The 25,021-nt window shown below is 34.1% G+C and overlaps 1 protein-coding gene across 5 annotated transcripts in view; it reads right to left on the bottom strand.

Annotated features, from left to right (window-relative positions):
• LOC110023164 (phosphatidylinositol-glycan biosynthesis class F protein) overlaps positions 1-24,055 on the bottom strand; it is a 32,428-nt gene extending 8,373 nt beyond the window's left edge. For 2 of the 5 annotated variants that reach the window (XR_002293859.1, XM_020722436.1), the window contains exons 1-8: positions 23,942-24,055; positions 19,295-19,510; positions 19,106-19,171; positions 18,990-19,032; positions 18,824-18,878; positions 18,553-18,601; positions 18,132-18,199; positions 17,300-17,408 (exon numbers count right to left, since the gene is read on the bottom strand). Coding sequence is in view for 4 of the 5 variants with exons in the window: in XM_020722436.1 (XP_020578095.1) it covers positions 17,300-17,408; positions 18,132-18,199; positions 18,553-18,601; positions 18,824-18,878; positions 18,990-19,032; positions 19,106-19,171; positions 19,295-19,444 (540 nt within the window). In the remaining variant the exon portion in view is untranslated. The other 3 variants (XM_020722439.1, XM_020722438.1, XM_020722437.1) reach the window with 3 other exon arrangements.
• Positions 24,056-25,021: the final 966 nt, after the last annotated feature.

The following is a 25,021-nucleotide window of genomic DNA, read 5'->3' on the forward strand; positions in this document are numbered from 1 at the left end:
TCTTCTCTGCTTCAAATAATTCTTTCATCTGTTTCTGATAAAGTTCTTATATTCTTTGTTTGATTTGATCCGGAGATTCTTGAGGACATTTCCTTTTAATTTGATCATGAATTTCCATAAGTGAAAATTCTTGAGATCTCTTTTCTCGATTATTTTCGACATTAGAATTAATGACTTTATTAATTTGAATTATTTTATCACCAACAACGATTTGTGACCACCATTTTATGAAGAAGGTCCGTCATAATCTTTTGACATTTACTCTGTCTTGTTGATGACATAGATTCCAAGCAAAGATCCATGGAATTTGTGCTTGACAGAAGAATAATAATTCACACATTCCATCGGCTAGAATTTCATTTTTTATTTTGCCGAGCTGAGGAGAAGAATTAACCCACATTGGATAAAGATCATTTATGGGTTCTGGAAGAATTTCATTGGTGGCTCCGAAATTTTCCCACCATTCTAAAAACCAATTTAGTATTTCTTTATTCAAAATTTCAGGCATTAACACAAAAAACCAAGAGTGTTTATGTTTTGGATTAATAAGCAAGAAAGCTCGATTCATAGCTTGGACATAGGTCCAGTAATTAAAAAGAAATGATTTTTTCTGATTACTTACAGGATGAATAAATTCAACATGTTTAGTCTGGAAAGGAGTTAAACCCCAATCTCTCTGATGCAAGATGCGATTTATTGTCGTCTTGCTATATGCAATAGATTTATTTGGTTCATTATAATCATGTTGAATTTCAACACATTGTAATGAAATGAGGATTGTCTCATATGATTCTCGATCAAGTCTATCTTGAGCATAGGCAATTGTGCCTAAATATCTTTCCTGGATTTTCCAAGGATCATTAATTTCATAATCCTCTAAATTGATTTCGAAGATTTTTTCTTTCGTTGTTTTTTGCACAAATTCTGTGACTCATTGGATTTGTAATTCCTGAGATTGAGGAGATTTAGTTTCTGATGTGGAAGTCATTAGACTACCATATAGATATCGTTGTAAATCAACAAATTTTCGTGGAGCCACATTAGGTTGGCCCCTACCTCTCCCCCCTCTAAAGGTGAATACACCCCGTTGGGGTGTCATTCTAACCCTTTGATGAGGGGTGATCCACCCCTCCTTGTCTTTCTCTCTTTTGTTTAATTAATTGGACAGCTTTAGTATGATTTTCTGTCCATGGATTATGCTGTTTCTTTGATCTATTATAAAAAATAGCAGCATCTAAAGCAAGATTTTTGTAATAGTCTGCTGCATAATTGAGCGAACCAAGAAATCTTTGTAATTGTCGAATATCAGTAATTTCATCTGAAAATTTAGAAGCAAATTCAATGTTTCTTTCAATTGGAATAATTGTATTCCGGACAATATTATGTCCTAAAAACCTTATTTAGGTTTGAAATAATTTGATTTTGGGCGCAGAGATTACAAGCCTATTATGAAAATATACAACCATGAATTTCATAACGAAGGCTTAAAAAATCTAGATTATCAGCCTCATAAAAGTGCCCAACGCATTGAACTGGCCAAAAGACATAATTGTTCACTCATATAACTAATCTTAGATCTTAAAGATTGTCCTTCACTTCCCTTAGCCTTATTTGAATCGAATGGCAGCTACTACATAAGTCATTTTAGAGAAGTTGTAGCTCTATGCAACTCATTTTAGAGAAGTTGCTAGCTCTATCCAACAAGTAATCCAATCTTAAAATAAGGAACTGACACTTAATTGTTCACTCATATAACTCATCTTACATCTTAAAGATTGTCCTTCACTCTCCCTTAGTCTTATTTTAATTGAATTACAGCTACTGCATAAATCATTTTAGAGAAGTTGCTAGCTCTATGTAACTCATTTTAGAGAAGTTGCTAGTTCTATGCAACTCATTTTAGAGAAGTTACAAGCTCTATCCAACAAGTAATCCAATCTTAGAATGAGAAACTGGCACTTAATGGTGATCTTATTCAGTCTATTGCTATCAATACACATGCATACAATTCATCCTTTTTGAACACAATCAAAAGTAGTACAAAATAGATTGGCAATGTCAAAAACTAGTTGGACCATTAGATTCTTAATCTCCTTTTGCAGCTTGCCATACTCTATTTATTGTATTTGATAAGTTGTTCATGAGGAGCATTAATTTTTAAATGAGATCTATGATATTAAATCTCACACAGAACACAGGGTGCTAATCCAAATGATAAGACTATCAATCATAAAATTTTGAAACTTGTCTAAAAGAGGTCACACTATCTCAAGCATCGACTCCATCACATTGCACTCCAACAACACCAAGATCAATGACACTAGAGCCTCTCCCATAACCTGCAAAAATGCAATGAATAATAATATATCTCTATATGAATACTCATCAATGCTTATTTCTTTAATAACAGAAGTATGATGCATTTCTGATCTTTGATGAAAGAATACATGTTCATATGGCCGTCATGAATCATGTATGTCATATTTTCATGATTGACCGAATAAAATAAGGCCGGCATCCATAGGACATCACCCCAAACCTGGTCTCATAACTTATTGCCAATGGAAAACTCTACCATGAACATTTTATCAACACTAATCTCATTCCATTCTTTCAACAAAGTAATAATATGCTCAAAATACTTATGGGTAGTAAGACTCAATTTTATTAGCATCTGGTTAGATATTATATTCTCATAACTACCTCCATCTATAATAAGATGACACACTTCCCTTTCACAGTACAACGAGTACGAAAAATGCTATGTTTAAGCCACTATTGCTCCCATATGAGCTCGTCCTAAAAACCTATCAAACCACAAATATTTTACCATCATTTGTGAATAGCTAGTACTTCTCTACATTCTTCTCATCTCTAGAATCTCAACTCATAACTTCTTCCACTACACCTATCTCAGTAACAAATAAATATTCTTATATTTGGGCAGTTGGATGCAATGTACCCATATCGATGACACTTAAAATAATTTATAGCTAAGAATTTATTGAGGTTGCCAGCCCGATTAATCTTTGCTCCTTCCGATGTTGGCTTTCTTCTCATATGGGGCAAGATTAGGCACTCTAGTTAGGATAATCCTGATGCCCGACGCTATAATCGAACCCTGTTTTAAGTGTGGAGCAAGTTTGATGTTATTATGCTGCTTCTCCACTATTAGGACTAAGGTCTGTATAGCTCTCTAGGTTCAGTAGGGTTGTAATTGTATCACATTACAAATCTAAGGTCTCAATCCTCCAAACTACTGGGCTACGGTGTTGTTCTTTGGTTTCATCAAATAACGCTTCAATATGAGTTAATCAAATTCAACTGTATGCTTCTTTATTGATAGGCCATTCTAATGATGAAGTCTGGAAAAGACATCATATTTGTAATATACTAGGTAGTACTTACTCTGCATCTCCTTCATCATTGGACCAAATTGTGATCTTTACTTTTCTTTCAAGTGTAGACACTTTAGGTTCTCCTACAATAAGAAAGTTCTTGGCTTTAATTTAGTGGCAGAAAATTTCACCATACTATGGAACATTTTTGCACTCAAAGACCTGTATCACATGTTAGCACTATTCAATAAAATTATCCTAATCCATAAGACGGTCAAGTTTGTTATATCAAACTTCACTCCAAAGTTGCTCATATTTTTTGTGCCTGGTGCCATTGGTTCTTCATTACATGAGACCTCTTGGTGGAAAGGATTTTCATCTTCTGCATCCAGTTGGGCGTCGTTGTTGCTATGAGTGAACTTCCTCTTCTTGTTTTCTTTCAAAATCACCGAGCCAACGTTGTAGTTAAAGGATTTCTAGCTAAATATTCTTTATGATAAGCTCCTAAACACCAATTTGAGGATTTATCCTTAGTAGCATGATGGATTTAGGGTTTGTTTGGTGCGGTGGTGCGGTGGTGCGGTGGTGCAGTGGCGGTTAGACATCGCATCGTAGTTTTGTTTGTTTGGGTAAACTGCGTTTTGGGAACTTTTCCAAAAAACTGCCGCTGAAATCTACATTTTTTCACGACTCCTGACTAGGTTTGTGGCAGCTTTCTATCTGCGGTCTAATTTTTAAAAAAAATAATTGTAATAGCCACAGCAGTTTTTTGGGCATCAGATTATTATTCAACAGCTTCACAGCTGTTTTTTAATAAGCTGCAACTACCCCAAACAAACCCTTAATCCTTATGATTTCGGCCAAGGAAAGAATTCTAGTTTGATGAAGAGTGAGGATTAGGGTTAGGATTAATAGGGGGTATTAGTTTAGATAGAGAAATTAGTTATGTAGATGGATTAGGGTTAGGATTAATAGGGGGTATTAGTTTAGATAGAGAAATTAGTTATGTAGATTCAGATTTTGGGAATGGAGACTAGCAAATTTCTAAAAATTTAGTATTTTTATAGATTTAATACCAAATGAAAGCACTCCAGGATTCCTAAAAGGTGTAAGAAGATTAGTACGCATTATATGAAGGTTATAGAATAGTAAGAAAAGAAGGTAATGAGGAAATGACGAGGGATTGAAAGGAAAGAATCAGTTTGTCTGCTATCCAAAAAGAAAACAGCAGAAAACATGGCAAGTCAAAAAAATCGACGATGGTACGAACGTCGAGGAGGATCACCACTTGCACTATAACAATATACAACAAACCCACTTATAAGAGCAAAGATGCAATACTCATAAAGGTGAGAAATCTGAGAAGGAATTTCAAAATAATACAATAATAGCAATGATGTGGTTTACACCAGTACAAAAAAAAACAAATATTAAATATATAATCCCAAAGGAAATTAACCCTAATAATAATGTTAATTAAGACAAAGATGTCCAATGGAGTTTCCCAAACCTTGGAAGGTAATTGAACAGACTCGACCAAACGAAATTGAATCGAGTAGTTCAAAATGTTTTTGGCTCCACATCATACATGTAAGAAAGTGAATATACGAGTGTTTAGATATAATCAGGATTCAAACTATTCTCATCAAGCAAGAAATGATAGTAGATGGGTCTGCATTGGATGACAAATTTGTTGCAAAAATGCTCACCTTTGCATTGACATTCAACGACATATTTCAAAGTATTAATCAATGCAAATAACAACAATTATGTCATTGGCTCCAATGTTAAGCACAATAAGCTCATTAAGCATAAACTGGCTAACAATTTTCTCTAACACCTCCTAGCCCTATACATGGCATGAGCAATCTAATGCCTCTCTACATATATGCTTGGAAAAGACACCAGTGCACATAATATAATAACTCAAATGAGACAATTTTAAAAAATTTTGTGAGAGCAAAATGATACACTTCTAATTATACTTGAATAACGTTCAAATCTTCTTGAAACTTGCCTTGATCATTGTTCAAATTATTTTTTACCCATGATCAAATCTTGTTCGATCCATGTTCGAATAAGATCTAGTCATTGATCAAACCATGTTGGAGCCATGATTGAATTTTGTTCAAACTCATTATCATCAATGGCCTCATCAACAAAGTCTTTTATCAAGCTTTCATCAAAATCATTAAATCAGTGAAACTCCGCAATGTTCAATCAAAAGACTCTAGGCTACTTTTCCAAAAGGTATATTAAGTTTGTTCGGTCAAATTGTTTAATGATGTCTAGATTAATATTTATTTAGATCTGGGATCGAGAATTCCAATGGGCACAAACTTTAATTTGATATTTTTGTTTAAATTAATTTGTAATAAATTAATGAGTAATAGAGATAAGCTAGATCAAAATCTCATGATTCAGTCACTCTAAATATACTTTCTCTATCAAAATCTCATGATTCTATCACCCTATACATACTAGTGAAATCTACCAACTTCAAAATGCGATAATTTGCAAGATCTAAAGAATCAAATTAGCAACTATAGGTTAACTCATCTCAAGTATCTAGGGCAGAAATGTATGGATGTATGTGAAGCTAGTGTTGGTTGATATGAGTTAGCCCGAATAATTTGATTTAGAGCTTGCATTCATTAGAAAAACTAATTGATGTAACATATTTATTGTGGTGTTACGGCGATTTAAATTAATCAATAGAAGGTAACATCTATAGAAGTCTAAAATTTAGATTGTGACAACTTAAATCAAATGGCATGGAGCTTATACTCGTTGGAAAGCATGTAAGTCATATGTACAATCTAGAGCAAAAGAAAAGCCTAAGGATTAGTATTACAAGCTCATCACATATATGAGGTTCCTCAAGTTTAGAAAAAGTTTGATGAGCTTCAGAGTAGAATTGTAATCATGTTAAGTTGAGGCAACCGTATAAAAGATTGGGCTTAGCTTGGTCATACTAAAAATTGGCATGCTTTAACTTATATGTTCATATTTGAATTGTTTAATTTTTTTTTATAATTGAACTTCACTTGCCTTTAGCTTACCTAAATTAATCAAATGAGTATTTGTATCCGCAAATAAGTAAACTAAAATTTTGAACGAGAGACATTTCAAATCAACATATTATTTTACAAGCCTAAGTGAACAAGCAATTCAACAAATTTAAATTAGTATCCAACTACTTCATATCAATTAAACAAAATAATAAATGTTACAAACAATCTTCTGCAATCATTTAACATAAATGCATACTAACAAACTAGTTCATTAAATATTTAAAAAATGATAAATTTAATTTTATTTAACCTTATACTAATCTCTTCTAGCTAACAAAAATTTTTCTTAGATATATTAATTCAAGAGAAAGGGTCCCGAGACTGGGAACAATTTAAAATTACTATGAAGCAAAAGGCATGTCCACAGGTTTGTTTGGAATCTTTATGTGAGATTAGTCAAGATTTAGGTTAAATAATTCCAGACAATTTTTTGTGTGTGAGAAAGAAAATTTACAGTTTTATGAAATCAATATGGGTAGTCAAATTTTCGTGACATATAAGTCGGCTAAGCTTTATATAAACATTGTATGATGAAATAATAAATTAATAATGAACAAAATATAGTGCTTAGCGACTTCTATTTTTCTTTATGATTTTTATTTTATTTAATTCCTTTTTACTATTAGAAACTCATACATTTAATAAACAATAATTGAAAGTAAATTAATTATTTTAAAAATACCAAATTAATAAGAAAATAATTAGTAACTATGCTGACGTATTATTATGTTCGACTCTAGATGTTAATTATGGTTCATTAAATTAATGCGATTAATGATTTTTTATTAGTTTAGCTTTAGCAAGAGATCAAACATGTTTTTAAGTCTCTAATTAAAAATCATATTTATTTTTGAAGTACTCTCACTGGCATGCTCATATTAGTGATAATCTCGGTGTAGCTCACTTGGAAATAAGAGATGTAAATTAACCAAGTAGTCAAAACTAATAAATAAATATATAATATATTTTTATGAAATAAGTTAATATATAAATTATATTTAATCAAATTTTAATTTAATAACATACAAACTATCCTTGAGCTTAATATCAATCCTTTAATAAGTTAATTATTAAACATCAAATTTATTCATGAATATAAATTAACAATTTGGACAATATTCAAGTCTAGTTAAATTAGCATTCAAGCTTTTAAAAAGCATTCAAACTTCTTTGGTTATTAATTTGAACTAATTTGAATGAGCATTGATCGAACAAAGTTCAAGCTATTCATCAAATGAATTGCTTCCCATACAACTCCTTGTGGGCTTTATGACAACACTAGTAAAAAAAATGCAACTTGCATTGTAAAGCCCATAATATATCTTTTACGCTATTGAGTTTAATTTTATATTTGGGAATTAACTATATTTCAGTTTTGGGGTCTATGGAACTAGCTTTCAACATTCTTGTACATGTGACCCACAACTCATCTTATATCTAATTTTATCGTTGACAACAATAGAACCTTAATGATAACAATAGCTAGGAAAAAAGGAAACAATAAGAGGAAAAAAAAAGAATCTAGAGTAAAAAGCTCCAATTTTTCGCTACACTGCCTAAAAATACAACAGCTAGCAAATGATTCAACTTCTTGGCCCACCACCTACTTATAAGCTGGGGTAAAGGCTCAGCATTGCACAAAAGGCCATATATGGGCAATACAAATAACGTACATAGCGATGCTTTGCAAGTAATTGTTGTAAAATAGACTTTACTAGCATCTAGCTATCTGATTAATAAAGAATAAATATGGATTTCCAAGAAAAAGAGCTTAATTCACATTAAGTCACTACCGGTAACTTACACTTCTCAACTTCTGACAATTAGCTTTGGCAAGTCAGCCAAATGGTTTTTGAGACTTGGGCAAGTAGCATTGGCATCTTTAGGCGACTTCAACTCTTTACCTTCTAGACTGAGTACACATGATTGGACAACTTCTGTCGACTTGAAATCAATGGTCAATTTGTTAAGTTCCTAACACTTCAACAAGTTGATTGTTCTGATCTGACTGACTAGTATTGAACCTAGTCTAAGTGCCATATAGGTGTACAAATCAAATACTAGCATCAACACAATAAGGGGTCTTACAAACTTGTCCTATAGGCTAGGCAGCCTAAGCAATTAAATTGGTCTAATTTTGATTTTTGACGGAGCAAAGATTTTACTGCACATATTGAGACACTGACTCACCAGACTCTTAGATCAACTAGGAGATAGCAAAATTGGACTTGAGTCCTTGGCTTATCCCCCTGATAAACTTAGTAAACATTGAATGTATTTACAAACCCGTGAGGCAGATTATCCATATATTTTCTTGATTTTAGGGGGACTCAAAATAGTCCTAACAAGCACAATTTACAAAAAGCGGGTTCGTGAAAAACAGATACACTTTAATGCTTATTTAAGAAACGCAATGCTGACGAGTCTCAAATTCTTGTACTGCATAAATGAACTAACCATATATGAAACATCAATGTTTGTGTACAAAAATAGTTTTTTAAGATATATTAATAAAAGCACCCAATATATTAAAGCACAAGCAATCTAAGAAATTTCAAACTCTTGTAATTTTAGCACAAACACAACTAAAAATTTCTATATATAACAAGAAAAATATAAATGCACAAGTCAAAGGGGATATTGGGAATCACTTTCAAATTATTTTTAATAATTTATTTTTATTGTATCTTGCTTATTTAATAATTTGAAAAGAAATATCTCACAAATTAAGAAAGTATTTTTATTTTTTTAATATTAAATAAATTGCTTTATATGATGATAGTGGCAGTCAATGGCCGAGCAACAGTAATGGACAATGAGGCAATGGTGATTGCAACAGTTGTTGCCAATGGCAACCGGGCAACAGCAATCGATAGCAACAAAAGGGCAACAGCACATGAGCAGAAATGGCGGCAGTCAGCAATAGTGATAATTGTTTTAAAAACACCCAGAATACCTAATATTATTTTGAAAAGTTTTTAAAACAAATTAATTAATTTAAAAAATTAAAAAATAAGTAAATTATGATTAAGAAAACATGTTTTTAAACAAAAGCTCAAACAAAAATAAAAACAATCTCAAATAGACCCTAGATAAATTTGTGCATCATTTTTCATAGACAACTTGTGAAGATTCCCAATAAACTAAGGGCCCATTTGGGGCGGCTTATTTGGAGCGGCGTGTTCTAAAAACACCGGATGAACCGTTTGAAAACAACGGCGCGGCAACTTTTCTTAAAAAATTACGTTAAATGTGGGCCCGCAACTCGTGTTTTCTCGCAAACTTATTACCATAATAGCTCTAGCACTCCCCTCTCATCGCTGTCCTCTCTCTCGCGTTTCTTCTGCCCTCGTCTCTCTCGATCGCCTCTCTCTCGCGCCTCTCTCTGGTGGTAACGGGTTGTCTTTCTCATTTCCCTCTTTCCTCCGATCTCTGGTGGCAACAGGTTGCCTCTCTACTCTCTCTCTTACCTCTGATCTCCGGCTCTCTCTCAATTTACTGTGCTCTCTATCCTCCCACTGTATCACCTATTTTTTTCCGATGGAATGACTTTCTATTTGTGATTTCTGGCTTTCTCATTTGTGGCTTGCAAATAATTTGGATTTTGCTATTTCTAGCTGCTATTTCTAGCTTTCTCATTTGTGGTTTGAAGTGAGAATTTAGATTTTGTGATTTGTGGCTTTCTCTTTATGATTTCGAATTTGAATTTCGTGAATTTGTGTTTGAATGTGATATTGAATGTGGTTTTACCTTTACCTTTGATACCTTCGATGTTTGAGTGAGAATTTCAAAAATGGATGAAATAGTGTGTTTGATTTGTTGATAGCAATGTTTCTAGTGCCTCGTATGTAATTGCTTTAAATAGAAAATATGACATGGGGTTTTATCATTATCTTTGATATTTGAGTGAGAATTTCAAAATGGATAAAAAAACTTGTTTGATTTGTAGATAGCTATGTTTTGGGTAAGGGCACTCAAAACCGATGCATTTACATTCGCCACAATCCCATTGTGAATTTGCTAAAAATGAAAAATATGGGATGGGGTTTTATCATTACCTTTGATATTTGAGTGAAAGTTTGAAAAATAGATGAAAGAGCATGATTGATTTGTAGATAGCAATGTTGTGGGTAAATTACATACAGGGCACTCAAAACCGATGCATTTATGCTTGCCACAATCAAATCATTGTGAGTTTGTTAAAAATGAAAAATATGGGATGGGGTTTTATCATTACCTTTGATGTTTGAGTGAGAGTTTGAAAAATGGATGAAAAGCATGATTGATCTGTAGATAGCAATATTTTGGGTAAATTTCATACATGGCACTCAAAATCGATGCATTTATGCTTGTCACAATCAAACTATTGTGAATTTATTAAAAATGAAAAATATGAAATGGGGTTTTATCTTTACCTTTGATGTTTGAGTGAGAATTTGAGAAATGGCTGAAAGAGGGTGTTTGATTTGTTGATAGCAATGTTTCGGGTGCCCTGTATGTAGTATCCTCAAATGAAAAATATTGAAAGGGGTTTTATCTTTACCTTTGATGTTTGAGTGAGAATTTGAAAAATGACTGAAATAGGGAGCTTGATTTGTTGTTAGAAATGTTTCAGGTGCCCTGAATGCAGTATCCCCAAATCAAAAATATGGGATGGGGTTTTATCTTTACTTTTTTGTTTGAATGAGAATTTGAGAAATGTCTGAAAGAGGGTGCTTGATTTTTTTATAGCAATGTTTCGGGTGCCCTGCATGTAATATCCTTAAGTGAAAAATATGAAATAGGGTTTTATCTTTACTTTTATATTTGAGTAAGAATTTGAGAAATAGATGAAAGCTGGTGTTTGATTTGTTATTAACAATGTTTCAGGTGCACTGTATGTAGTATCCTCAAATAAAATTGAGAGACAATTTGAGAAATGGTTGAAACAGAGTGTTTGATTTGTTGATAGCAATGTTTCGGGTGCCCTATATGCAATAAGCTCAAATGAAAAATATGAGGTGGGGTTTTATCTTTATCTTTGATGTTTGACTGATAATTTTGACAAATGGCTGAAAGAGGACGCTTGATTTGTTGATAGCAATGTTTTGGGTGCTCTATATGTAACTTCATCAAATAAAAAATATGGGATGGGGTTTTATCTTTACATTTGATGTTTGTTGGTGGTGTACGTTGGTTTGTGTGTAGAGGTGGTGGTTGGTGTGTGGTTGTATTCGTATTAGAGAATGTGTTGATAAATGTGTGGAGGTGGCGGTTGGTGTGTGGTTGTGTGAGTGTTAGAGGATGTGTGTTGGTGGATGTGGTGGTGTTGCGGAGGTTGTGGTTGGTGTGTGGTTGTGTTTGTGTTAGAGGCCGTGTTGGTAGATGTGCAAAGATGATGGTGTTGTGAAGGTGATGGCTGGTGTTGTGAAGGTGTTGGTTGGTGTGTGGTTGTGTTTGTATTAGAAGATGTATTGGTGGATGTGTGAAGGTAATGGTGTTGTGGAAGTGGTGGTTGGTATTTGGTTGTGTTTGTGTGAAGATGTTGGTGTGTGGAGGTGGTGGTGGTGGTGTTGTTGTGTTAGTGTCTTGATGTGTTGGTTTGCATGTGGAGGTGGCGGCAATAGTGATGTGTAGGTAGTGTTGTAGTGTGATGTCGAGGGGCATTGGTGAAGATATTATGACATTCATATTTTTCTTTGGGTTGCAAGATTGTGGCATTCATATTTATTTTAATTATTTTTTTTCATGCTACTAATACAATAGTTAAAACAAAAGAGGTTGGTTCATCTGTAATGTGGGACAAAAATAAATTAATATTTTGCAACATTTACCTTAAAAATGTCGAACTAGAAAATAGACCAACAATCTATTTCAACAAGAAAGGTGGGTAAAATATTATTAAAAATTTTAAGGAAAGTAAAGACAGAGAGTATGATAGAATACAGTTATAAAAAAAAAGTCAGGTCAGTTAAACAAGGATTGAAAAATCTGAGAGGAATTGAAGCGAGGATCAACGGACTTGGAGCGGGATCCGGTAAAACGAAAGACTGATGCTTCCAAGAAGTGGTGGGCAAAAAGACTGACGGTGAATATTTTTTAAATAACTCTTACACGTCAAAATTTAATTTGTTCTCAAATCCAAAATGTTATATGAGCGAATTTATAACTAGTACCAACTGCAAAATAATTTTAAATACAGTAAAATCGATCCTGAACTTGAGGAGTTGGATTGTATGTTTGAATGTGTCATGGCACCGGACAACAATGCATGTGCCTCCACTGAGGCGAGGTTTGGTGGCATCCCCAGAAATTTGGGAGCTGATCAAACGGGTGATTCCAATGAAGGTCCCAGCCCGGACCTTCATGAAGTTGAGTCCACGAGCCAGTCAAAGCATCACCGGGTTGAAAGAAAAACCAAAAGAGGGAGTTGTTTTTCTTAGAAGTCAGATCTCACAGTTGGTGGCTTCATGCACCAATGACCCTGACCCATCACAAGCAACTTCTGTCCAGCAGGTTACATGAATTATGGATGCAACTCTAGAAATTAACGAGGACATGTCATTGCATTTGTTCTTTATGAAGTTGCTTGAAGATTCAATTCTGAGAGAGTTTTTCATAACGATGTCCGCTGACTTTAGGGTGGCTTACCTAAGTTATGGGAGCTGTGACATTTAAGGGACACTTTATTTTTTAATGGATTCTTGTGGAAAATTTCTATTTGTTTATGGTTTTTCATGATGCTTAAGATATTTATACTCCTTTGGATATGTCACTTTACTTGAGAGTTTCATTTGTCGTTAATGTTTTATATTTACTTCTTTAATGATATTTTCTTATGTTAGTTTTATTAGTAACCTTATATGATTGTAGTCAATTCATTGATGCTTATGTGTTAGTCATTTGGATACTGAAATACATGAATGCAACTAGAAAAAGGAGTAGAAGAAAAGTTGCATCTGCAGTATACTTGATGTACGAATATTATAACTTGTACAAAAAACTAAATTAAGTGTTCTCGAGATGAAAATGATTAGCTGGATGAGTGGTTATACACCTAGAGACAAAATGCGAAATGAATATATTCGTGATAGGGTTGGTGTAGCTCCAATGATGAACAAGACTAGAGAGAGTCGTCTTAGATTGTTTGGCCACATTAAACGTCGACCACCTGATAATTCATATAGAAGAGTAGATGTTTTAGATTCAACTTATGTTAAGAAAGACAGAGATAGACCTAAAATGACTTAGGCATATTGTATAAAAAATGATTTAATTTATTAGAATTAAATGAAAAAATGACACTAAATAGGACATAATGGAGAAAAATGATTCATGTAGCTGACCCAACTTAGTGGGATAAAGGTTCTGTTGTTGTTATCGTTGTTGAGCCTAGAGTGCTTTTCTTGCAAGAAATTTGCATATATTGGCGACAAATGGGTTGAGAAGTTGTTTGCAGACCACCCAATGAGATTTACCAATATGTTCCTCATGACACATGCGATATTCACCGATCTGTTGGAGAAACTACAAAGAAATCATGGACTTCATGGCTCATCTAAAATGACTTCACAATAGATGTTAGCAATAACCCTCTACATATTATCGCAGAATGAATCAATGTGAGGAGCTATGAAGCGATCTCAACATTCTTCTGAAACGATTTGCAGATATTTCTCAGTAGAGTTGAATGCACTTGTCACTTTTTCTTAACAAGTCATAAAGCCAACAGATCCTACATTTGTATGAACCTCCACAGATATTTCACACAATGAACGTTATGTCATGCTTTAAGATAATTTATCCAATTTATTGCATTCAACTTTCATAAAAATATCGTAATTACGTAATGTTTTGTTATCTTTCTAAAATTGTATCGGAGCAATCGATGAAACATACATTGATGCAAGTATTGCAAATAATGAAAAAATTGCATTTTTCGATCGATGTGGGTCCATGATGCAGAATGTCATGGCGGCACTTTTGTCACAACCGGTTGAAAAGACTGCACATGACAGTCGAATATTCAAATCTGCAACACAGAATAACAAATACAATTTCCCACACCACCCACAAATTTGCTTGAGACTAAGCAATCCTCCTAATTCTTTTTTCCTTCAATACTATTCACTCAATTCACATCAGGTAAATATTATTTGGCTGATGTTAGGTATCCGTTGCAACGAGGGTATCTCACACCTTATCCTGATACGAGATACCATATACCTGATTTTGAGCGAGTCAGCAATGTCATGCGAGGCAGAAAAGAAATGTTCAACAAAAGGCATTCATCCTTACGCGGTGTTAAAGAAAAGTTCGTTGCAACGAGGGTATCTCAGGCTCTATCCCGATACGAGATACCACATACCTCATTTTGAGCGAGTCAGTAATGTCACGCGGGGCAGAAAAGAAATGTTCAACAAAAAGCATTCATCCTTAAGTGGTGTTATTGAGAGGATTTTTAATGTTTGGAAGAAGAAATCGGTTATACTTCGCGATGTCATCTTACCTGTTTTTCAAACAAGTGCAGATTGTGATTGTCACGATGGCTCTTCAGAATTATATTCGGCGGCATCATTCCAGAAACAACATCGATTTCTATAGAACAGACGAGGATTGTGAACATGTCCCTGACGAGGCATATGAGTACCGTCTAAGGCAGTCTTTATCACAGGCTGAAAATAATGTTCTCAATACCTGCAATAAAGACGGGGAAGGTGCAAGCGAGATGACTGAGTTGAGGGAACAAATTATGGATGCGATAGTTGGAGGATGATTGAAGTGAATGTTAGTTTTTATCATATTATTAATTGTAATGATTATTGAAAGCATTCATTGTTTATTGTATCAGTATTTTATACAATCCATGTTTATTTTTGTTCCTTATGCATTTGATATTCACTGTTTTGGTTTTTTACGCAATTTGTATGTGTACTTTTCATTTTGCATTTAGGTTTTAGGGTTTAATGTGGGTTCTTCTGGATGGATTTTGAGGGGTGTGATGAGACGTTTGAGCTTATGGGATCTAATAGATGGTATGTATGTTATAGATTGATGTCACATGTGAAATTCTAATGAAGGCAATCAAGCTTCTCATTTTTTTCAGTGCTACGGTTTTTGAGGTTCTTATTTATGATTTTTTTTTGTGATATGCATATGTAACACACTAGATTTTGGTATCCTGTGGGTTAAAGGCAATCAAAAACCTTCTTTTTTATTAGTTTTGTTGTCTTCTTGCAGTGATAGATTCATTGGTTGATATACGGAGTTCTCTAATACCTCAGAGCTGCATAAAACAATAATTAATTACTTTTGTTATCAATTTTTGCTTGTGTTATTTTTAAGTGTATGTTTTTTTAAGTATTCAGAAAAGATGAGCTCGAGGATTTTTGGTAGCTCTAGAGGAATGCACTATTATTGTGGACTTCAAAGCTCTCTGTTAACTTCACGTCAGCAACATAACTATAGGAGATAGTTTTACAGGTACCCACGAATAAGGCTGTCAAAACAGTTTGTTTTTTGTGAATAGTCCGTGTTTGGCTTATTAAGTAGCTCGTGTTCGATTCGTTCGCTAAGCAAACGAGTCAAACACGAACAAAGTTTTGTTATTCGTGTTCGGCTCATTTTGGCTTGAAATAATTATATATATAAATATGTATATATATGTATGTGTGTGTGTGTGTGTGTGACTAAAGGCTACAAAGATTTATAATTATATATAATTGACTACAAGGCTATAAAGGCTTATAATCAATTAAAATTAATAATTAAAATGGAAGAAAAATATATTAAATTTTATTTAAAAGAATATTTTAATATAAATTATAAGGATTTAAATGTTACCCTATCCTTAACATCTTATGTCCATATGACTAGGGTTGTCAAAATGGCTCATTGTTCGTGAACAGCTCGTGTTCGGTTCGATAAGCAAACAAGTCAAACACGAACAAATTTTTTCAGCTCAATATATAAACGAGTCGAACACGAACAATAATATTTCTTAACAAACTGAGTCTGAACTCCCTCAAGTTTGACTCGTTTACACCCCTGATGGTTGCATGCGTAAATAAGGATATCAAAATAGCTCTTTGTTCATGAACAACTCGTGTTCGTCTAGCTAAGAAAAAGAGCCGAACACGAACAATTTTTTTTGTTCGGAATATAAATGAGTCGAACACGAACAGTGGCATTTTTTAACGAGCCGAAAATGAGTTGAGCCTAGGCTCGCTCTTGTTCACCTCGTTTACACCCCTACCCACGGAGAATCACGAAAAACTGTGACTATTTTCGATGGACAGATAGGCTGAAAGATTCTACCGCCGAGAGTGATCAGACATGGAAAGTATCCCTGAAGTACAACTTAGCTTGTGTCATATGTCATCTGCATTTTAAAAAAAATATTATCATATTATTAATTACTGTTTTAATAGTTTTTTATTTAATTTTAGTAGTCATGTTAATTACTGTTAAGTGGGGTGTCTACCTCTATTTCGTAACGTTATGCACTGCATATGTATTTTTAAAGTATAGAATGTACTGGTAATAAATGTTTGTGTTGCAAGCAGCATTACTATACAAGGACAGAATGATCATTTATCTAGCAACAGCTGCAATACAACTGTTTTCGAATTGTAAAAAACAAACAGATAATCAGCTTATCCGCAACAGCTTTCTTTGTCAACTGCTACGCAACAGCTTATTATTAAGCTGCAACTGCCCCAAACAGACCTTAAGAAACTTATTCCTTCACATATAGAAACCAAGCGAGCAAGCTTCCATAGCATAGATTCAATTTTCACAAGTACACATAAACAAATACAAAAATTCATAAGGAGAACTTTAATGAGAATTGCACAAGCAAAAATGACACGCTTTCCAACTCAAAAAAAAGGAAAGATAAACCAATACCTGCCATGGCCTTTCCCAGTCAAGTGGCATTGGCCAAGCACCAATCCATGCACCTATAACACTTCCATATGCGGGTAGGGAAACCAAAGCATCAAGAGATTCTTCTGGTCTAAGAAAAAAAATTTTTATTTCAAATCTATTAATACTAACCAACAAAAAAATTAGCATTTCAATTTACGAAAGTGCTCAAATGATTCAAAAAAAAAAGTTATGTTTGAACAAAAGAATTCACAAAAGTTAAAATACGCATCATCAACATGAGATTTGTTTGGCTGAACTAAAAATAGATAAAAGGAGCATTAAAACAATTTGTAATTAGTTCAAGAATTTGCAACCATTTGTAGTGGAGAAATGGGAATATTTAGATGGATAAATGGTCAAACTAGAAAGAATGAGGAAATGGTTTTGTTAGAGAGACCATAAGAGCCGCACCTATAAAAGTTGGTATAATGAAAAAACTTAGATTGTTTGGGTATGTGCAAAAAATGGTATTTTTTGCACTAACAAGGGGTGATCAAAATAGGGTGAAATAGTCAATAAGAAAAAAGTAAACCAAAGTTATCATAGAGAAACGTAGATCGAAAAATTTTAGCAAGAGAGATTTGAAACACATGTAAAGTTAAAAAGGAATGAATGAAATAAGAATTCATAAAGGCCAACCACAAAAATGATGATGGTTGACACTTCAAATTCCTTTTCATTTTCTTTGTATTTGCATTCCTAGAAGTCATGCAGGACAATAATAACTAATGGGCCATTAATCATGCAAGAACGAACCCATGTATCAAAATAAACAGTAGCATAACAAATAATACACCAAGAGAAAACTTACTTAAAATGTGCTAAAATACGATGCCAATCCGCACTTGATGAGCCAAAGGTGCATGTCAGAGGAACAAACTATCACATGAGAAGGTTAGACAACATTTTTGTGCATGAAACTACAAGCATGACTTGTAACATTAAACAATTATGAGCCCCCGCACCCCCTTCGTTCCCTACTTTCCCTATCTCCAAACCCATTTCTGTAAAGCAACGGCGGTTACACTCACAAATTCAACACATTTTCTTATGTTTACTGTTATCCAGGAGTAAAGAAGAAAGTTATGGGCCACCATTAAATTTTTTTATATCAAATGCCATGAAAAAATGTTGAAATTTTGTTAATTTCACGGGTACAAAAATCATTCTTCTTTTTTTGTTTCCTGTCGTCAACAAAAAATCAACATGAAATAAAAGAAATAGAAACTCACCGTGAATAGAGACATCAAAAGAGACCAATAGACTGTTCTAGTCAAGTATCTGCATCAAATGCAAATATGAAATACGTAAGATACAGTGAGTATGTGTAATGAAAAAAAGGATACTGTCCAAAATTCAAGGAAACAAATAATATGACCACATAATGGGAATTCTTAATTTTAAAGCCGCAAAGAAGTGTGTGTGTGTGTGTGTGTGGGTGGGTGTGTGGGGGGGTGTTCAAAGAGTAATGTTCAACGTATTAGTCACAGAAAATTGACCTACCGAATCCCTACTGGTGCACCTAAAACAATTGCTCCAAATGCCATTACCAGAGCCCCTGACAAGAAAAGGGGTAAAGCAACTCGCGATAGAAAAAACAATTGAACTGAATATGTAGAAAATGAGATCTTTAACAGCAAATCAAACATAAAACCCATGGAGAACTCACCTATGGGGAACCCCAACAGTCCACGCACTACTGCCCTAAAATACTGCCAAAACCCTACAATTACTTCAATAAGAAGTTAGATAAAGCAAAATAACATATAGGTTGTGAGCAATTACCGAACAGTGTTGCCGATCTCGCCGGACCAAGCTGTACATGCCGATCATGATTGTTCCATGAACAATCTGCATCATAATTGAAAATGATTTTAAACTGACAAAGATTATGGATTGGAGTTGGGGTTTCGAGAAGTTAATAACAATAATAACAATGAATGTACCAGAAGAGATGGATTATTCCTTTTTTACCAGGTAAAGGCCTAGGATTTCAGAGGTGTGAGTGACGAGACTCCAAGAGTAGAAATACTGCGCTAGCCAGTGCACGACTAACAGGCTCAGGCTGCAAAGGAAAGGTAGTGCTGCGGCCTTGGGTGCAGTGATCTCACCGGCAACCATCATTGGCTTGAATTGTGCAGTGGCAGTGAAGAGTTCAGATTAGACAATCGTCATACTAGAATTTTTACACTGAAACAAAGAAGCTTTTTATAGGCTAATTTAAAAAAAAAAAGAGCATTTTATAAAAAAAAAAGTATCTTTCATCGACAAAAAATAAATAAATTTAAAATTTAACAAAATTGCCACATGGAATGGCGATTTTGCCACATGGCAATTTTTTTGAGAAAAAAATTTAAAAAAAATTCAAACCCAAGCAGTCTTTTAACATAGATAAGAACAGACAAAAATATGGAAGAAAGATTGCAATAAACACAGGAATAGGAAAATTTTGAAATAGAAATCACTATAAGAAAATAAATGCAATTTTTATATGCAAGAAGCTATGAATATTTATATTAAAAGAGCTTCCTGGAGAAAACTTTTCTTACTACAAAGCAACATAGAAAATCATTATTTTTGGGGGCATTTACAAGCATACCACCGAATTCCTATGTAATTGCATATCAAACAACTAAATTTTGCCTATTCTCTTTTTTTTCCCACACAAATCAAAATGGTGGTGTGACTTACTGCTTATTGCAGCATTCTTATGGAAAAAAGTCATGAAATCATATCAATTGTTACGACTGAGAAATAACATATAGTTTCCAATAGCAGCACCCGAAAGAATACTGAGGTAACAGCTACAAGGTTTGCTTCCATAAGCTAAAGCAGGTGAAGATAGGAATGGTTGAGGCAAGGAATTGAGATTCCATCGCCTTTTCTAATTACTTGAAGAGAATTTCAATCCTCAACTACTTATATTTCTGTACGTTAATATGGTTATATGAAGTTTAAATATAGCTTTTTATACAATAGCTAAGTACTGCATTAAGGAACAAATGGACTTCAATAAAGTAAGAATCTTTTATTACATACCACCCAATTCCTATGTATTTAGATATAAAATCTTTTTTTTTTTTTTTGGCGGTGAGGTGGCATTTACATGCATACCACCCAGTTCCTACGTATTTACATATCTAACAACTAAATGTTGCCTTTTCTCTGTTTATTCAACACAAATCAAAATGGTGGTATGACTGCTTTTAAACAACATTCTCAAACAAAGCCTAATTATAATAAATCTTGAAATATGCATGAAGAAGAAAAGAAAGAAACATGAGATAAAAACACATAACTAATTCAAATCTATGGGTACACGTTGCTTGTTTCAGCCAAAACTAGAGAAGCACTGCATCTTTTAATTGAAATATTTTAGGACCATAGGCAAAAAGTATACCTCGAACTCTTATATCCATAACAAATGGAATAGAAAAAACCTTAAATAACAACCAGTATGCACAATAAAATAGCATACGTCTCTGATCAAAATTGAAAATTACAAGTTAAACAAGAAGGATTTGATATAGGAAGAAGGCCGAGATTTTCATTTCATGTACAGGATATATCCATGTTAATAAAATATGATTCATGCAAAAAATGAAAAACATTTTATTTCATTGCCTGATATGGAAGGATAATAACAATAAAAATACAATATAAGAGACTTGAAATATAATGCACAAGCACACAATTACTAGTAATAAGCAGATATCAATATAAACCTGGAAAAACTTAACTTAATAGTCATCAACACTAGCATTAATATGATATGCATGGTTATGCCAAACATTGCTAAGAGTAATCTTTGCATATATGATCTCTAATCAAAGGAAAATGAAGTACAAATCAAGCATAAAAATAATAAGCTAGATTTCTAAAAGTACTATGAAGAAACTTGGTGAATTCATCATTGTGTACATGTGCATGATAAACCAAGTGAAATCGGTTACCTAAGCAATACAGAATAAAAATGGCCACATGCCATTAAGGGCCCGTTTGGGGCAGCTTATAAGTGCGGCGGGGTTTTGAAAACGCCGCCTACGTGTTTGTTTAGCACGTTTCTACAGATTATTTAAAAACTGCGTTTAATTTTTTCTATTACACGCAGATCGCGGGGTTATACCCGCGATCCGCGTTTTCGTCCCTTGTTTTACGCCTCTGCCCCTCTCTCGCTTCCGACGCCGAAAGTCAGGCTCCCCATCCTACACATCCTCCGTCCCTCTCTTCTGGGCCTCCTCCTCCTTCCGTTCGGTCTTACCCGCGCCATCTTGCTCTCCAGGCTTCAGCTGAGCTCTCTCTTTCTCTCCTTCCTCCACTCTGTTTTAGTGAAAAGATCTTAATTTGGAGCTAGCCTAGGTATATGTTGATCTGAACGGTGCCTTATCGCAACTGAAGTGGGGAATTTCTGCTCTGTTTCGTTCCCATTTTCTACCAACGTGCAGCAAAGGGGCGGCGGGGGAAGAGGATGAAGTTTTGTAAGAGATTTGAGGAGTACATGAAGATTAGGAGGAATAAGGATTTTCTAGTATTGGGACTGAAAAAGCTCAAGAAGATCCTTAAGAACTGCAGCAGGGAAGCCGAATCTCAGCCACGTCTCATTGAGGATGAGGGAGAACAAGATAACCCTAATTAGTGTTGTGTGCCCAATTTTTCTGACCATTGCTAAGGTTTGTGGATTACTATTTGAGTTCATTGCAAATTTAAATAAGACTTGAATTTTTTTTTTTTTTTTGGTTTTTGTTTTTTTGTGGTCTTCATGCTGCTGGTACAGCTTTTTTGGGAAAAATTTTTGTTGGAGCTGTATACGTTGATGAGCTGACCATTTTGCTTAGCAAGAGGTAAAATATTATGTGTGCTCTTTCCCTAATTTTAAGTTTGTTGAATGCTGAAAATGATTAGCAGCTTTAAAAATTAAATTTCTTTGCAAAAAAATCCTTCCCATTATGCTAGTGTTATAATTGCTGCCATTTTGTTCTTTCCCTTGTGCTAAAATTAATAAGTGACATTATTTAAATTACATATACACCACAAAGTTCTCATATATTTGCTTAAAACTTATCATTCATATTTATATATATACCACTCCAATTTTTAACATCACATCCAAAATAAATACTTCGTTCGTTATATTTTTAAAAATGAAATGCATCTTTGCATTCATGTGTTTATGGCAACAAGCTGTTATAAGTGTAAATATCAAACTTTGAATGTTGATATGTAAATACATAAAGAATTATGCGGTATGTTTCTAAATTTCTCAACTAACAATTGATTCGGCTGTAGTGCCCCTTGTCCTCTGCCATTTAACAACAAATTTTCTTCATCAGTTTATCCTAAGATTCTTCCTGGAAATAGATTTATTTTTATTTTTATTTTGGTTTTAATAGCTGTCCTGAGTACTGGAGCAGAGATTGAAGAGCGAGAGAATAGAGAGGCTTCAGCAAACTAAGGAACTCTTTTGTATTTTCATATATTAACATTTGAACTTTAATTTTATTGAGAAAATTATAAATTCTGCGTGATAGATTGTTCATTCAACTAAAAAAATTGCAAATAAGCTGTTTACAAAACGCACTAACCAAACAGCTAAACAACTTATTCAGAACAAGGGCGATGGTCAATTTTCCAGAATCAGCTGTTTTCCAGACGCACTAACCAAACAACCAGACAGCTTATCCGGATCAGCTGGTCATCAGCAGATTATCAGGATAAACTGCTTATCAGCAGAAGCTGGATAAGCTGCAGCTGCCCCAAACAGACCTAAATTGCAAGTCGAAGTGAAGGATTATGTGGTAGAAAAATTAGTTCTACTAAAATTTACCTCATTCATCCTTTGGCATTAATTTACGGATAAATCAATAGCTCCATAAAACAAAATAAAAATAAAAACAAAAATCCAAAAAAAAAAACTTCAACATTGTCCTAATTACAAGAGACACTTTAAGAGCTCATTTGCTTGAAGTTATGCACAAGTGGCGATGGAAGTAGGTAATCAAAAGCCTGGATTTGTCATAGTTCCATCAAAAAGCATATCTAACCAATTTCCAGCTCATGGAAGCAGTAATTAACCTCAATGGCACCGGCTATCCAAGCTGTCTCATGACCATTGCATGAGAAGAGGGCAAATCTCTGAACGACAATGCAATTTGACTTTATTTTTCCACTATTTAACTCTATACAAATGTAGAAAGGCAAAGTTTAAGTGCCAGACATGGAAATACATGAGAATCAGGTGGTACTTATATAAATGGATATTTAACTTGGAGTTTTAATGTAGACTAAAAGTTTTACTTCTGCATCGACCATCATAATTAACATTCCCAGTTTCAATTAATTGAAGATTTGGGTGGCATAAAATATAAAAAGCAAATTTGCTAAGCACATAGAAATTGAACAGTGCGCATGTGAGTGCTAAGCACAGAAACTGCACTTATTTTGCCTGCATTCATCACATGGAAAACCATATCATCCACCTGACACAGACAAACATCTAATTTCAACATTCACGCAATTAGAGATCTCACACTTAAAATAAGCCTCAACAAAACTTGATGAATGTATGCGAGATCCGGCGAAGGAAGTGTCTGCCGCGGAGAGGAGGAAATACTCGGGAATTACCAGAAATTCTAGGCTCGGCGAGTGTTTCAACGACGGCCGCTTCAACGCCGGTTCTTCGATCGGTGGCTGCTCACAGTGACCTCGCCCATGGAACAGAGGAATTAGGGCCAGGGGGGGCTTTGGGCCAGGGGGGGCTTCCGAAATTTTTTTTTTTTTTTTTTTTTAATTTAATGGAATCACCAGTGGGGATTCATGAGGCATGCTGAGCCACCACATAATAAGGCGATTTAGCCTATTCGTTTTTTTTTTTTTTTTAATTATCAATTTAAACAATTTTAAACAAATGCTATTTTATAATTTTTACCCGTTTATATATGGGTTATTTGTTTTGACCTAAAATAGTATTGAATAAAATAAATACAGAAATTTTCAATTTTTATTATCTGATAAGTAATAGTCTTATTGTAAAATAAAATGCTACATAATTAAAATTATGAAAATAGTTAAAAAACCCACATTAAAAACTCAATTGAAATGGGGCGTAAAACCAATTTATCATGCTACTTCTTATCTTCGACTCTCTCATGCACGATTTCATTTAAAAGAAACATGCTCCTTTCATTCGTTGCTTCATGCGCTCTTGATTCATTTCTTTCGGTCGTTGCTGTCTCTTGCAGTCCCTCTCCTATCTTTTGTTCGTTGCAAATTATTCGTTCGTTCCTTTCATTCGTTGTCCCGAGCGCTCCTGATCCCTCTCTTTCATTTGTGTGGTGTCTCTTCTACATTTGTTGCTACCACGCCCAGTCACGCTCAGTTCTTCACTTTGCTTCATCAGTTGCTACCTTGCAATCATTCATCTGATTCTCCATTTATTTATTGTTGCCTCACGATCTTATGTCTATTTTCAGCCTTGCCACACACTTTCACTCATTCACTATCTCTTGGTATTCCTCTGTTCGATAGCTTTGTTCGATATCACCCTGCTAATCTTTCTTTTGCATCACTTCTCACTTCACTAACTCCTAATTTTTCCACCAAAATGTCATTGGGTGTGGGTAATTCCTTTGTCAACTCTTATATTCTTTGGTGGAAAGAAACCTTGATATCAATGACCAATAGATATTATGAAGATTTACATGC

This window comes from Phalaenopsis equestris, unplaced genomic scaffold (genome assembly GCF_001263595.1).
Source record: "Phalaenopsis equestris unplaced genomic scaffold, ASM126359v1 Scaffold000221, whole genome shotgun sequence".
In the NCBI taxonomy this organism is placed as follows: domain Eukaryota; kingdom Viridiplantae; phylum Streptophyta; class Magnoliopsida; order Asparagales; family Orchidaceae; genus Phalaenopsis; species Phalaenopsis equestris.